The following is a 16082-nucleotide window of genomic DNA, read 5'->3' on the forward strand; positions in this document are numbered from 1 at the left end:
AGTACTTGTATCAAACAAAATGTACACCTGTGCAGTGCTTCCTTCTTGATACTTAGCATTGACATTGAATAGGTATAGAAACATCAGCTAATTGTAACAGTCCTGTCAGATGGGTTAAATAAGTGTTTTACAGAGATGGGCTTAAGTACCTGTCAAGCAAGTGACAGGGCTAGAGTTAGGACTTAGGAGCACCTTGCTCCCAGCCATGTGCTCAGTCCATTAAAGCAGTGGTTCTTAACTGGTGGTACACACAACCCTGGGAATATGCAGTGTCCTTCCAGGGTGTACCTCAGCTCGTCTAGATATTTGCCTAGTTTAGCAACAGGCTACAGAAAAGGCACCAATGGAGTCTGTGCAAATGAAAAACTCCTAGGCAATGATTTGTTTTTACTGCTCTATATACTATACACTGAAATGTAAGTATAGTATTTATATTCCAATTGATTTATTTTATAGTCGTATGATAAAAATAAGAAAGTCAGCCATTTTTCAGCGGTAGTGTGCTGAGACACTTTTTTGTAAGCAAGTAGTTTTTAACTGAGGTGAAATGCAGACAAGACGAATCGGACTCCTGAAAGCGACACAGTTGTCTGGGAAAGGTAAGAGCCACTGCACCAAAGCACACCGTGCTTCTGCTGTCCAAGTAGTGCATTAAATATTGCCCATGGAGAGACTCCACTGCCACATTTGCCTACATCTTCTATTTGACAATAGCTCATCAGCACCGTGTCAGTTATGAAAACTTGGGTTTGGCAGGGATTGTTGGCCAGGATGCTGGCTTTAGTGTGCCTACTGCTTTTGCAAGGTGTTTCAGGATTTTAATTTCCACCAGAGTTAAGCAAAAGGGACTTAGTAAATCTCTTTTGAAGTGCTAATGTTCAGGCTTCTGTTCAGCAGTAGGACTGGAGCTATGTATATCCTACTCCCTAGCGTCTGAAATAAAAACAGGGATAGCCACCTCCTCCCCATTTCTCTAAAGGTTTATTGCTCCACTGTCACTTAATTTTCTGCTTCACCCATTCTGTGTATATAATATTCTACAGTCAAGGCAGATACAATTTATGTAAGATACAGTTTTGTCAATTTCTAAACATCTCCCACTTTGGGGGGCACTGTTGAGTCCATTAGATTGTAAAGGTTCCTTTGGGTTGCAAAGTAATGTTTTATGACAGACTGTTTATTGCTGGCAAATATACAAAAAAATTGCCACGTCCATCTATAGTATACTGGGACCAACCTAATGGCTTGCCTTTTCCTAGACTCGACAGGGGAGGAAACAATGATTGTGTATAAATGGTGGGGGAAGGGATTGTGCTTGTTTTTAACCTAGAACTATAACTTGTTTTGTCCAATATTTACCATCACCAGGGCCAGCTGCGCTCTACTCTGGGGTTTTTGGCCATTTAGCTATGGCTGGAGGAACTCCACTGGTAGAGGTGCACTTGTTGTAAGTTGAGGGGAGGGACTTTCAGAGAAGTGGCAGTATGCACAAGGCTATAACATAAAATAGTGGAAAATGATGGTATTCATTGCTAATGAGGAAAAGTATCCTTCCCTTAGGGAAGCAGATGCTAGAATAGTGATTTTTAGCAGGAGCTTATCTCGGGACCGAAATTTTGCATGTGTGGCTAAAGACGTTTACATTGCTTAGATCATCCAGAAGTCAGGTTAGGTTAGCGAGGTCCAAATGTAAAAGGAGGTCTCTTTTATGTTTATTCTCTCCTAGCCCCGAATACACATGCCCAAAGATGGATTCCAACTTACATCTTCTGGATACCAAGCATGGCTAAAGCAGGTTGGACTGTATTCCTCTTTCTCATCTCTGTGAGGGATTGTGCCAGACGCTTGTGCTTGTCTCGTTAGTAAAGTACATGTAAAGGTCCAATTAAGTTACAGTGCCGTGTAAGCTAATACTTGCATAGTCATATATTTGTGGGGTTTGTATATGTGCGTGTGTTCTATGTGCATCACCTTTTCTTCATAAGTCTTAGGAATTTATATTGCTTATGAGCGAAAGTTCAGAACAGAATTGCCACAGAGGGGAATGGATCAGAGTCTGAAAAGAAATCTGCAGCAACAGCTCAAATTACAGAATTAAAATGAGTCTTCAAATGTAAGGCTGTATGGTGGTGGTAATAATGTGAAGGCCAGTGGGTTAATACACATGAGACTCACATCTAGAGCCTAATTCAGATTTGATTGGGTGAAACAAGTGTGGACATTTGCTCACATCACATAACAATCCTGTAGTTTGACACAATCTGACACTATTGGGAGTCCCTGCTCAGAAGTGGCCTAATGCTATATTACTTGAGCTATTATTAAAGGCAAAGCTTTCAATGTCTCGGTAGCCTAGCTCTAGCAGTTTCTGTCAGCCTCTCGCTTCAACGAGTGCAAAATTCCTTTCAAAAGAATCTTCTAATTTTAAAATTGCATGAATAAAGCTAATCTTTGCCCATGTATCTTCATGGGAGAATCCAGTGTCCTTGAGAAAACGGAGTTAAAGTTGCTGTTTTTGTAGGAAGCTAGAATGATTGCGTTGTTATGGCAACGAAAACTGGAAAAATGAAAACAGCACAGATAAGCTGCATCCTGTTGTCGTGGCAACTAGAGTTGTGAAAATGATTAAGGGTGGTGCTGAAAGGATGTATGGTGCTACAAGCCCAATAGAAACAAACAGACAAAGAGCCAAGTCACCAGTGGTAGATGGAAGAAAATAAAAAGCAAAATAAAATAGATCTCACATGATCAATTTCATAACAGGTTTGAGTGGGGTTATTGATGGCCTTGGGTCTTTGCAGACCTGTCTCACTATCTTATGCGTAATAACTGAGCACCTGATCCTTCAAGGAACATCGTGCCCTTAACTCTTATTGATTTCAGTGGAGTTAAGATTGCTTGAATGCTCAAGAGGCAGTGAAGATCAGGTCCTATATTACTAATCCAAAGCAGCAGTCTTACTATAACAGATGCACCTTGGTAAATTTCTTATATTCCGAAAGGGGTTGTCTGGTGCCTGTACCCTGGCTGTCTGAGAAACCATTTCTTAGTCCATTGTCCATCACAGCAGCAATGGTCAGCTAGGACACTGATGCTAATATTTTCTTAATTTAAATATAACTGGGCAGGAGGCACGTGATTTTAGTAGAGGGACCTCAACTTTGCAGTTCATGTCTCGTTTCACAGCCCAAGTTTGTTGTCCTACAAGGCACATCTTTTTTGGTCCTAGGCGGTAGCTTAGGTGCAGTAGGGAAAGGAATTATGTAGGTTGTTTGAGGTAGATTTTCAGAAGTTTTATGAAGGTACTTGGAAGACATGCATTTTATACATGCAAAATGTAAATAAAACTTGGGCCCGTCACATGGAGACTTTCCTAGTGGAGCAAATTTTTAAAAAAGATTTTAAAAAATTCAATGTCTGTAGCTGGTATCTTTCTGATTTCAGTGTACTGTTGTTGAATATTAATAAACATCTGCTTCTGTCTTCTTTCTCTTTCTGCATGATCCTTCAGTGAGGTTACAGACCTTTGCTTGTGACAGTCCCCACCCCTCTATGTGATGGAAATAGCTGTCACAAATTCAGTTCTGTGATTTTACAGTAGGAACTACAGGAGTAAAGTGCCTCCTCTGTGTGTGTGGGGGGGGGGGGAGGGAACGCAGTTGGGGGGAGTCTTTTTTCATGCACATAGTTTGGGTAAGGAACAAAAACGGTCAGAGTGAAATGAAATGGATCTGGTTTTAGGTTACGTGTTAGCTTTTCCCTTGTTAGTGGCCTTTTAAAAATAGGATTTGAGTCAAAAGGCACTTTAAAAATATGCACAAACCTAAATATTTATCCAGATTGAATGGAGCTATGGTTATGCATCAAGATTATTCTTCTAAGTGTGCTTTTAGCAGGAGTCTGCGGTAATGGTTCGTTTCCTCGGTGTAGCTTAGTATTGATCTGCTGCCTTGCTTATACAGAATGTGAGAGACATTCCAGTAACACAATGTATTAATGTGGGCTAAAAGCAGTTTATATTACAAATGAGATGGAGGAAGATGGAGTTCTGCAAGACTGGACACATACTATAAATATCCATAAAACTGACAATTTTATCTAAAAACCGTGCTGGCTACACTTGCATATTCTCAGCCTGCTTAAAGTGGAGTTAATAGTTGAGCACTACCTGAGCATGGGTCGCCCACACGAATGCCATTACCCTCTGCCCTTTAATAGCAGGTGTTTATATTTAATGTTGTGCTGTTGCAGAGAATGGTGCTATATACATAGGTGGGCTAGAGAAAATACATTACAAGTGACCAGAAATACATGTTGATTTAAAGAATAGAAAATGGAGCTTTACAGATTACTTAAAAGACTATCTGGTTCCTATAAGTTCATCCTGTGGTAAAAGACAAACACACACCAGCAGTTCTTTTGTTCAGCCTTGTTCTTGATTTAATCTTCTTCAAATGGCAGCATTGTGTTTTCCAAGAGTATGGAACATCCCATCCCTTTAAAGCCGAGCCTTTCAAAAACTAGGTAAAATTGGCTAAGAGACAGAAAGATTTTTTTTTTTTAGGTTTAACGTGTATATAAATATAATCGGGAGAAGAATTTTGTTCCCATTCTTGTTTACATAGAACTCTGTTTTAAATTGAATTGTGAAGTCAGATAATTTAAAGCTGCTAATTAGCTGAAATGTCTTTTTATTGCATTAACAAGAAAACTAAATATCATTTTAAGTGACTGGTGACAGCAAGATAATTCAGAGTTAAAACTGTCCCTTGCCCTTCGTGTGCCATTGTGCCTCGGTATTGTATCATGTAAAGAGTGTAATATAATGAGCTCATTTGACCCTCCCTACCGCCCACAGTCTCTTGGAGTAGAATTTTTAGAGCCAAGTTATAAACCTGTACAGATGTTTTATATTGGAAACTACCTTAGCTAGACTGGTGCCAGAAAAGGCCACTATAATAAGACAAGGTATTTGAGATATGAGTCAGCTGTACAACAGTCAAGGCAGCTGGAAAAATGGGTATAAACACCAAGACCTCAATGACATCTAGCTCTTTCCTTTTGAGCTGAGCTTTCCTAGGAGAAATGGCTAGAGAGATTCTTTCTGTCTCCGTTTTGTAATATTGTCACTGACTTACCTTCCGAAAGATGTATGCTGTGTTTCCCAGAGACTGTAGATTGTTAGTTTTCATATTCATACACTGTTTTTTTTCTTCGAGCGAAACGTTTAAAATAATCAGCTTGTTAATATGTCGTATTCATAATAAAACTTTGGAAATGTATAGTGCTATGCATGTATTTCAGTAGTCCTCAAAACACTTCTATGAGGAGCTGCATAATATAAGTCTCTCAGCACATGCTCAGATGATGAGTGTATAGAATTGTGCAAATAGGAGAGAGAAAAGACAAATGATCCCATTCCTCTTCTTATCGGTACATATTTTTGGAGCTACTGAACTAGGGTAGATAAAAGTCCCAAATGTGGGGTTCCTTTCATGGCCTCAATATGTCTTACAATAGTTTAGAATCCAGTGTGATTTGGCAGTGAATGTATGAGGGCTTCTGCTGCTTATTCTATTTCATTGTCATCTTGTTCGCCTTCTTGACCACTTGTACCTGTCTAGGTGCTTATCTGACCTCAGCACCATGAGATGTAAGCACCTCACAATCCTTAATGTATTTATCTTCAACATGCCCCGTGTAGTAGAGAAGTGCTGTTTTCCCCGTTTTGCAGGCGGGAGAATGAGACAAAGTGACTTCTCAAGACCACAGAGGAAGTCTGTGGCAGAGCAGGCAACTGCGCACAAGTTCTTCCCAGTCTCAGAATGGCACCCTAATTAGTAGATAATCATTCCTTTCCATTCATTTACACTCTCATCATATATAAAGATGTTATGCTTCCTAAGGCTCGACTGTGTGTTTTGGTTTTTTTAACAAGTGTGTATAGAGCCTAATGCAACGGGTCCCACTGTGGAGCCTGCAGTATAAATAACACCATGGACAATAGTTGCACAAGCCTTAATAACAAATCACTGGTGCTTTACACATTCAGTTCACTGGGTAAATATTAATCAACTCCTGTTAAATTACAGCAGATGAAGAGTTGAATCCAAGGTTAATATCAGATGAAGGGCATCACTGTGTGAAGTGTGGCATGAAAACGCGTAAAGGTGTTGGGGAGAAGTGGACTATTGGAGGCTGAATCACTGGTCGTGAGGAGTGGCCGCAAGGAGGGGAGGCAGTAAGATAGGAGAGTGCAGAGTACAAGTTGCGGAGGCCCAGCAGTTAAAAACTGAGGACTAGTCGTAATTATTGTGCACTTTTTGAAAAGTTTTGTGTTTTCGCCTACTTAATAAAGAGCCTGGATTAAGGAACTTGAGCTACTTCCACACTGCAGACCTCCGTGGGAACTAGTTCATAAGACTGCTTCTAATCAGTTGGAACATGGAAGCTTTTTATTCATGCAAAAGTCATTTAGAATATGGAGGCATAGTGTGAAAGTCTCTACTTCTTCAGTACCTCAAAAGAAGGGTCTGCCATCTGCATTGACAAGCTCCACAGATGCTCTGCATGGTATTTATAAGCTCTGTAGAACAAAATAGCTGCAATTCCTGGAATCATCGGTATCCACTGACATGGACACAAAGCTTGTAAATTCCAGGAGAGGCTTTGGGTTATCACGCTTAAATTTAATGGTTGGAAATTGACTAAGATGTAATCTCTCTGCTAGGTGTTTGGAGGAATTTGTAACTGACATGGGGAAATCTTGTGCAGGTAACCAGTAGGACAGGTTAGTTCCTCTTTTGGGCAAGAAAACTCCGTTGACCTTGAATCTCAGAGACTGAGGGCATGTCTGCACTAGAAATATAAGGCAACCTATGTAAGGCCGACTTACAACCAGTGCAAGTAATTACTGTAGTGGTTCATGTCACACTACCCTCCTTCTGTCCATGGTGTATGACCTCAGCAGGAGCACTTCTACCAACTTAATAGGGGCAATATAGGGAGTTGAGAGATTGGGTTCTTAGTTCCACATGTTGCTCCCTGTTGCTTTCTTGTCAGTTTCATAGCTCCAGCTGTGAATAATAGCCTATGTAGGTAATGAAGTGTCTACATGGACACTATGTTGCCATAACTACATCAACATAAGCCCTACGCCTCTTATTTTGGTGGAGTTATGTTGATTTAGTAGGGTGCCTACATCAGCAGAAACAAATCTGTACTGTAGTGTGTAAACTAACATAATAATTAGGTCGGAGTAAGAGAAATTCTTATGACCACCCTGGGTAGGGAAACATTCTCTTCTGCCACATTTAAAATGGACACTCCTCCTGGATGCCATGCAGGTAAAACAATAACATACGAATGACCAGACTGGGTCAGACCAAAGGTCCATCTAGTCCAGTATCCTGTCTGCCGACAGCGGCCAATGTCAGATGCCCCAGAGGGAGAGAACACAACAAGTAATCCTCACGTGATCCCTCCCCTTGTCACCCATTTCCAGACAGACAGAGGCTAGGGACATCATTCCTACCCATCCTGGCTAATCACCATTGATGGACCTAACCTCCACAAATCTATCTAACTCTTTTTCGAACCCTATTAAAGTCCTAGCCTTCACCACATCTTTCCACAGGTTGACTATGCACCGAGTGAAGAAAAACTTCCTTTTGTTTGTCTGAAAGCTGCTACCTATTCATTTCATTGGGTGACCCCTAGTTCTTATGTTATGGGAGCAAGCAAATAACTTTTCCTTATTCACTTTCTCCACACCAATCATGATTTTATAGACCTCTGTCCTCTCCCACTTGGACTTTTCAGCTTAGAAAAGAGGAGACTAAGTCTTTAATTTCTCTTGATATGGGACCCATTCCAAACCCCTATTCATTTTGCCCTTTTCTAAACCTTTTCCAATGCCAATATATCTTTTTTGAGATGAGGTGACTACATCTGTACGCAGTATTCAAAATGTGGGTGTACCACGGTCTTATATAGCGGCAATAAGATATTCTCTGTCTTATTCTCTATTCCTTTTTTAATGATTCCTAACATTGTTTGCTTTTTTTGACTACCGCTGCACACCGAGTGGATGTTTTTAGAGAACTATCCACAGTGATTCCAAGATCTGTCTCTTGAGTAGTTGTAGCTAAATTAGTTCCCATCATATTGTATCTATAATTCGATAATCTGAACATATACAAACTAATCCACTCAGAAGACTATTAGCTTTGGTTATTAAGAGTATTACCTAATAAACTTGCTATACCACTGGAAACTCTTGAAAAACATATGGTAACTTGGGAAGATACCAAAGCATTAGGCCTTCTCTACACTACACACTTGTGTCAACAGTACAGTTGTTGGCAGTGCTCCCCCCACTGGTTTTAGTCTCCTGCTAGCCAATGTAACAAAGCCAGCTCGACAAGCTGCGTAGAGCTTTGTATGGCAAAGTGAGATCAACACAGTATGTAGAAAACACTTTTGCTTATGTTGCCCCACGTGACCTTCAGGAGATGTCCAACAATGACCATTGTGACTTTTCCACTAAGCAGCCCTGAGGGTGGGGAGACAGTTCGGTGCCAAAAACATATTGTGTCTCCAAGAACCCGAATGCCATCCTCGGTGGCGACTCGCCCCCCCTGCTACTGCCAGAGCGCCACAGATACTTCAGGGTGATTTGAGCTAATGGCCCAAAGGGTGACGTGATTATTGTGGAATTCGAGAATATGAGATAGGAGAGAGGCTCCTCTCGCGGCCTGGTGAGTCAGGACCTTTTTGTAACTTCAGAGGTTCTAGCCCGTTCCAGCAGTTCAGCTCTGGTGTGCCTGGAGCATGGGAGAGGAGCTCTGGTAAGTGTCCATTTTCTCTCATTGTGCATGGCTAGGTGAGGTAGAGCCACCCTTTATTTTGTTACGTGATGCATGTGGGAGAAGGGATTGAAATTAACACTAGGTACTGTGTGTATCTGCTTTGCATTCGCCTGTGCAGCTACATAGTGGGAGGCCTGTGAACATGTTAGTTAATGCACACCGATATCTCTCAGGAATCCTCTCTATAGAGATCTCTAGGAAACTGTTCTGTAGATGCTCTGCTGAAGGGTCCTTGGAAGAGTTGCTTTGTTTCTTCTCCCATTGTAGGAACTTTGGCATGCCATTTGGCAGTTACTTCTGGAGTAGCCAAAGCAGCACAAAGGCCAGCGGCATACAGACTCAGTCTGAAGCCACACTCATGCAGGGGGTACGCTTCTGCATTTTCAGTTCTCCTCAGTAGTACGATTTCAGCTTTGATTGTCCCCACGTATGGAGAACAGTGCCCGTATTCACAATAGTGTCCCAAAGTGCTTGTACTGAGAGCCTTCTGAGACCACCCAGACCCTTGTCCCATCTTGTACCATCAGGCTGTGCTGTATGATTTCCAAGAGAAACTGAGAAAGATGCATGTGTCTTATGATACAAGACGGTGACAATACTGACTCTGTGTATTGTTTCTTTTGCTTCTGCAGACATGCCCTCAAGGGGCAGCTCCTACACACCAGCAGAGTGCCTCCGTCAGAAAAGGAGGAGTAAGGAGGACGTGTTGAGCAAAGTGCTGCAATTGTCAGATCAGGCTGATAGTGAGCATAGAGCATGGAGAGAGATAATAAACGAGAAATTAGAAATGGACTGCCAGGAGAGGAAACAGGATTAGGAACAGATAATAAACTTCATAGAGGACCCAACAGAAGGACTGAGGTACTTGATTTCATATGTGTTCCGCCCACAGTGTACTCTTCTCATCCTGCAGGTTAGCCAGAACTTCCTTCTTTGCCTTCCCCAAACTCCACACACGCAGGATCCCTTGCCCTCCTCCCCAGTTCCCATCATGACAGCTACACTCCCATTCAGCAATGAGGTCCTCACTTCAGAAAGCGTTTCCCACTCTCTTGTTCCTTGTAAGAGATGTTAATCTGTGTATTGCTGCTTAATAAAAATATAGTCTTACCACGACAATGATTCTTTCTGTGGGAGCTACACAGAGTGATTAGAACAGAAATTCATATACAGTGGCGATCAGCACTTTTGCACTCTACAGTTAATGCTCAGGCAGGAATCATTGGAGGGATCATTCCAAGTGGCTTGGCTCAGTGCGCTACTGGGGCTCATTGTCAAAATGCTGCTTTGAAGCCTTCCTGGTTTGATTAGGTCCCCCATTAAACTTCTTTAATAGCCCTGGTGTCTGGCTTGCAGTCAGCCACAGGGTGAAACACCTCACTCCACCCTGGAACTTTTCCCCTTGGCTTCACAAATGTTATGCAGGGCACAGCAAAGTGCTATAACCCGGGGAATATTTTCTCATTGCCGTGTAACCTGCCAAAAAGGCAGCATCAGCAACCCTTTAGTTTGCCATACACACTTTCTACTGCTTCAGGGGAGGAGCCTGTAACAGGAAAAACGTAAACAACAGCACATAGTCTGGTAGCACTTTAAAGACTAACAAAACATGTAGGTGGCATCCTGAGCTTTCGTGGACACTGCCCACTTCAGATGACCAGAGTGTTGGATGTCCAGAACCAAAAATAAATACTGTCATTCTGCCCCTGCCAGCCCTGTTGTTGAAGCACTCCTTGCTGCTGTCGAAGTTCCCCGTGTGTGGGCTCATGCCACATGCGGGTAAGGGGTAGGTTTGGTCTCCTCATTCCCAATTTGAATCTTCTGGCCTGGAAAGAAAGTCCCTGCATGCAGTTTTCTATACAGGTCAGTGATCCTGAAGAAGCATGCGCCGTGCACCTTCCCTGACTATGCTGCATTGATTTCAGTGAAATGACACTGCTGACCCAGCCGTGCCTGCAGCACCATAGAGAAGTAGCTCTTTGTTGATGAACTCTGTTGCAAGATGGTCTGGGGCCAATATTGGGAAATGTCTGCTATCTATCGCCCTGTTGTGGTTAGGAAATCCCATTGCCATATAGCCATCTGCTGTTTCCAGCATGTTGCCCTGAGCTGCCGTCCTTCATAGCAGGAGGCAGCGAATGGCCCTGCACACCAGCATCACTGCAACCCTCACGGTGGACTTCCCAACTCCAAACGGGTTCCTGACTGACTGAATGGCCAGCTTCCCCTTGCTACTTCACAGTGAGGGCAGCTTGCATTTTGGTGTCCTTGCTCCACAAGGCAGGGAGGGGTGTGAGCTCTCACAGTTGAAGGAAAGTGGCTTTGCACATACAGAACTTTGGTTGCCGTTCCTCGTCGTTCTATACCCGTATCACAGTCCGATCCCAATCACTTGGTGCTTGCTTCAACAGGGACGCTCAGTCGTGTGCAGATGCTCTCTGAATGCCAACATGGCTCTTGAATTGTTTTTTCCACAGCACACAGCAAAGGAGACAGCAAGGATCTTTGTTCGGTTTCACGACTCATGCGATACTGCAGGATTAGCTACTTTGTGTTGATCACACCACAAGACGAGGGAGCAGTGCAGAGTCCGTGCTTTCAGGAAGAGATGGCAGGCGCAAAGTTCACAGGGGCAGTTGAAAAACAGCACAAAATGCAATCAAAAGCCGTTGGAATGAAGATGGAGAAAATGGCGTCATAAAGGGTGGTGGTCACACCTCCATGAGGCACTGCGATCCATTCTCAAAATTCCTAGCAAAAGGAGGCTGTGTGCACAGTAAAATAGCTACACGCAGTACACTGCTCGGCCGGTGCTGTATGTCGCCTGTGGACTTGCTCCGCCGACAACAGAAGCTGTGTGTGAACATGTACAAGCAATGTAATTGCAGTGGTTTCTGATCATTGACGTAACTGAAGTCAGCGTTTAACTCTGTAGTCCAGGTGTCATTTCAGAGCAGGGGTAGGGAACCTTTTTCGGTTTGAGTTTCCGCTGACCCACAGAAAAATCAGTCGGGGGCCACACAAAAGTGAGAAGCAAATAAAATAAACAACGAAATCCCACGTTCTCTTCATACACCAGAGCCTGGGGGAGCCAGGCTAGTAGATTTTGTGGGCCCCCCCCATACACTCTGGGGTGGGGCCAAAATGAGGAGTTCAGTGTGTGGGAGGGGCTGCCAGGAAGCAGGAGTGTGGTGTGGGGTCTGGGCAGGAGGGAGGTGCAGAAGTGGGCCAGGAGTGCAGGGTCTGGGTGCGAGGGGGGTCGCAGGGCTGGAGCACCAGCTCCCCAATGCTGGGGGGAGCCACGAGCCTCAGGGGCCGGATTCAGGCAAGCTCCATCTGGCCTCTGGGCTGTAGGTTTCCCCATCCCCTGCTTTAGAGAATACAGAAGTCAGAGTTAAAAGCATACATGAGAAGTCAGTTAAAAGGAACTGCAGACATGAATAGGAGACCAGGGGAAATCACTTTGATGGGTTGAGGTTCGTAGGTATTGTAGGGCTTGTAAAATTTACCAAATGCTTACCGTCAGAGGACTAAACCTACTAGCTAGAGGCTGGTATGAAAGATGCGTGGGGGAACCCGTCCATAATCAGTGCTTTGGCTGGAAGTCCAGTACTCGTCCTCATGTTCTTGGAGTGGGAAGGTGCTAATGAATGTGCTGGCACTGAACGTTGCTAAAGGGCTTAATTCTCCGGTTCGTAGGGGACAATTCTGAAGCAAACCCTTCCAAACTCTCAGGATCTGGCTCAGTGCTTTTGTAAGGGAAATATACTGATGCTCGTTGGCTTGAAGGCTGTTTGTTTTTGTGGGTTTTGTATGGTGAATTGTGGTAGTGCTTAAAGGTCCTTAATTGTGATGTCCCAAAGGGGGGTATCATAGTTGGGCAGTGAAGCAGAAGCATGGGCCCAACATGGAAATACGCTGCCCCGAGTATATACATACCTTTTTTGGTTCCTGGTTTAGAAATTCTGAGGAGCACCGCTGGTGGTAGAATTGTAACAGAGTTTCTTCTTCAAGTGCTTACTCGTGTCCATTCCTTGCTAAGTGTGTGCGCCATTTGTAGAGTTGAAGATTTTTCCTGTAGTGGTAGTTGTAGGACAGGCTGCTCAGTTCCTTCTGACCACCCGTGATGGTGGCTTGGAACAGTCCCTCTTGCTCTTGTAAGGCTTCTTTCCCAGTGGTGGTTTGGGATTTGTAGTATATTATATAGTTATTGTAGTGAATGTCTGTAGTTCTTAGTGTGAATAGTGGTTCCTCCTCGTTGTGGGACTGTTATCCCAGCGGTTGGGCATGCCTCAGTCTTCAAGCCGTACTCTTCCTGCAGCAAGCCCTTTCCAGTGAGCGACCCGTAGTGTAGCTGTCCCGAGTGCCTTGGGAAACGCGGGTTCAGGAGAAGTGCCAGATCTTCAGAAGCTTCAGACTGCGCATTCAGAAACGTAGAGCTCTTCGTCTGAAGGCCTTCCTCACTGAGACCGGCCTCCGAGTTGAGCTGCTCCAAATCAGCATGGAGCACTTTGTCATGCCTCTCCATCCCCAGGGCCGAGGAAGAAAGAACATGCCAAGACCGGGCGCTCTGCAGTGCTGAAGAGGTACAAGTTGGGTGTGGCTGCTGCCGGGAGATCCACGCCATGCCACTAGTCCTCCCCAGAGCCGCTGTTGGCTCCGGCAACTCTGCTTTGAATGCAGCGTCCAGGTCGGGACCCACCTCTGGCTCCCAGGAGCAATCATGGGACCTCAAGCCTGTGGGCCCCTTCGACTCCAAAGGTTTTTCAGGTGTCAAAGGACCTGATGTCCCCCTGACCCTGAAGATGACCTCCCTCTTGCATTCCCTCCCTGCCTCCTTCCCCTGTCCCTCTTCAGGGACCCTTCTCGCAAGCTGATTTTTGTCCAGAAAGTACATGCCCTCCTGTATGGAGGGGTCATTGGGGAGGTTCCTCAAGACTTTTTATCCCCAATGTTTCCTAATTCTGAAGGCCAAGGGAGAGGACAGGGTGTTTACAGCCCATTCTGGACCTGTGCCACATTGACAAATACCTCAGAAAACAGGTTTTCATGGTCTCTCTGGCCTCCCATTCTTTCCCTGCCTCCAGGAGACGTATGCGGCCTTAATGTCTCCATCTTCTGCGGACACAGGAGATACATCAGGCTTGTGATGGACCAACACCACTAATGCACTTCCCCTCAGCCCGTTGGCAGCCCCATAGGTTTTCATATCATTGTGGCATTCCTCAGGTGTCACGGCATAAGAGTCTGACCGCACCTTGATATTTGGCTGATCAAAGACTTCTTGCAGGCTCAAGCCCAGCATAGTACTGGAATATTATGGGCCAGTTTTCAGGTGCTGTTTTTTTTTTTAAAGTTAGATACAACTTTGTTTCCAGTTCAGAGGATAAAAGTTCATCAAGACGGTGCTCGATTCCACCAAGTCCTGTTTGCCAAAGACCAGATTCCAAACTATGCCAGACCAGATCTGCAGCCCGCTCTCTTAAAACCTCTGGGTTTGCCTCAGACTGTTGGGCCACATGGGGGCATGTACCTATGTGGAATAGTGCACACAGTTACATCTTAGACCCCTACATGCATGACTGGTGGCCGTCTACTCCCCAAACAGACACCACTTAGACCCTGTACTCACAATTCTACCGCTCACCTGGCTTCACTGACCGGGTGCAGAGATCCAGTTTCTAATTAAAGGATATGCTTTGCCTCCCCATAGCAGTTGGTGACCTTTGTTTAGGACATCTCAGAGCTGAGGTGAGGAGCCCACCTCGGCAGTGTGAAGACTCAAGGTCTCAGGAAGAACTCTCCCAGCATAGAAATGTCAGGGAACTCAGGAAAGTACAGGTCTTAATAGACAACATGGTCTTGATGTTTTACATCAACAAGCAGGGAGTAGCTCGATCTTCAGCCCTATGGCAGTTGTGGGATTTCTGTGTAAAACACACCTTTCACCTCAAAGCATCCGGTACCCCAGGAGCCTGGAACATACTGGCAGAGGACCTCAGCAAGTCCAATTCCTCTCACCACGCATGGTGTCTCTACCCGGAGATTGCCTGTGTCATGTTCCCGAAGCGGGGGCCTCCCCATGTGGGCCGTTTGGCATCAGGCAGAAAAGAAAGTGACATCAGCTCTGCTCGCTGTGCAGGCCCAGCGGATTTTCCCTCTGTGATGCCTTCCTATTCTCATGGGCAGGCGACCTGCTGTGTACGCCTTCTCACCGATCCCTTGGTTCACAAGCTAACCCTGCCCCGCTTGATCTTTAGGAGTGTCTTGATAGCTCTTGCACGGCCACTCCAGCATTGGGTCGGCATGCTTCTCGGCCTCTCGATAGCAGCTCTACTCATGCTCTCATCCTGTCCAGACTTGATTTCACAAGACAATCAACCTGGGCCTTTGGCTTCACCCAAACCTCGTCTCCCTGCATCCGATGGCACGGTAGCTGAGCCCTGAGGAGCAGGCGTGTATGGAACAGGTTTGACAAGTGTTAGTGGGTAGCAGAAAGGCTTTCACCAGAGCCACTTACTTGGCTAAGTAAAAACATTTCACTTGTTGGGCCTCTGAGTGGGATACTGCAGAGAAGACAGGGATGGAGGTCTCTCTGCTGTCTGCTCCACCTCAAACAGTAAGGGTCTGTCTCTCTCCTCTATTAAAGTGCAGTTAGCGGCAATTTCAGCCTTCTCTCCTCCAGTTGCAGAGCCAAAACAGTGTTATCCCATGAAATGACAGTCAGGTATCTCAAGGGCCTGGAAATACCCCAGGTTTGTGACCTGATTCCCCCATGGTCCTGTCAGAGCTCACTGGGCCTCTCTTCAAGGCAGCCATTAGCATCTTGTTTTGTGTTGCGTCTCTCTTGAAAGGTTGCTTTCCTGCTGGTGATTGCCTCAGCCAGAAGACTCTCTGAGATCTAAGCCCTGGCGTCAGACCTCCCTTATACAGTTCTTCAAGGACAAGACCACCAAGGAGTATTAGGCAGGCCCTAGCCGCCTATATCGAGAGGACTACGCCCTTCCCAAGTCTGCGCAGCTCTTTGTAGCGGTAGCAGAAAGGTTACGAGGGCTGCTGGTGTCATCCCAGAGAATCTCATCCTGGATAACTGTCTGTATCCAGGCTTGTTACGTGCAGTCGAAGGTTCTGCCTCCAGCCATCATGACCCCTTGTTCCATGAGAGATCAGGCTTCGTGCCAATCCGTGACTTCTGCAGAGCTGCACCATTCC

General features: G+C 45.0%; 1 protein-coding gene across 12 annotated transcripts in view; it reads left to right on the forward strand.

Annotated features, from left to right (window-relative positions):
• Positions 1-16082, forward strand: part of BTRC (beta-transducin repeat containing E3 ubiquitin protein ligase) — a 172875-nt gene that overhangs the window by 29587 nt on the left and 127206 nt on the right. For 5 of the 12 annotated variants that reach the window (XM_075935605.1, XM_075935603.1, XM_075935608.1 and 2 more), the window contains exon 2: positions 1727-1795. The exons of 4 other annotated variants lie outside the window; for them this stretch is intronic. In XM_075935605.1, the coding sequence (XP_075791720.1) occupies positions 1727-1795 (69 nt within the window). Of the gene's footprint in view, positions 1-1726; positions 1796-9502; positions 9732-16082 lie in introns of all 12 variants that reach the window. 3 more of the 12 variants (XM_075935606.1, XM_075935609.1, XM_075935611.1) reach the window with 1 other exon arrangement.

Source organism: Pelodiscus sinensis, chromosome 8 (assembly GCF_049634645.1).
Source record: "Pelodiscus sinensis isolate JC-2024 chromosome 8, ASM4963464v1, whole genome shotgun sequence".
Lineage (NCBI taxonomy): Eukaryota > Metazoa > Chordata > Testudines > Trionychidae > Pelodiscus > Pelodiscus sinensis.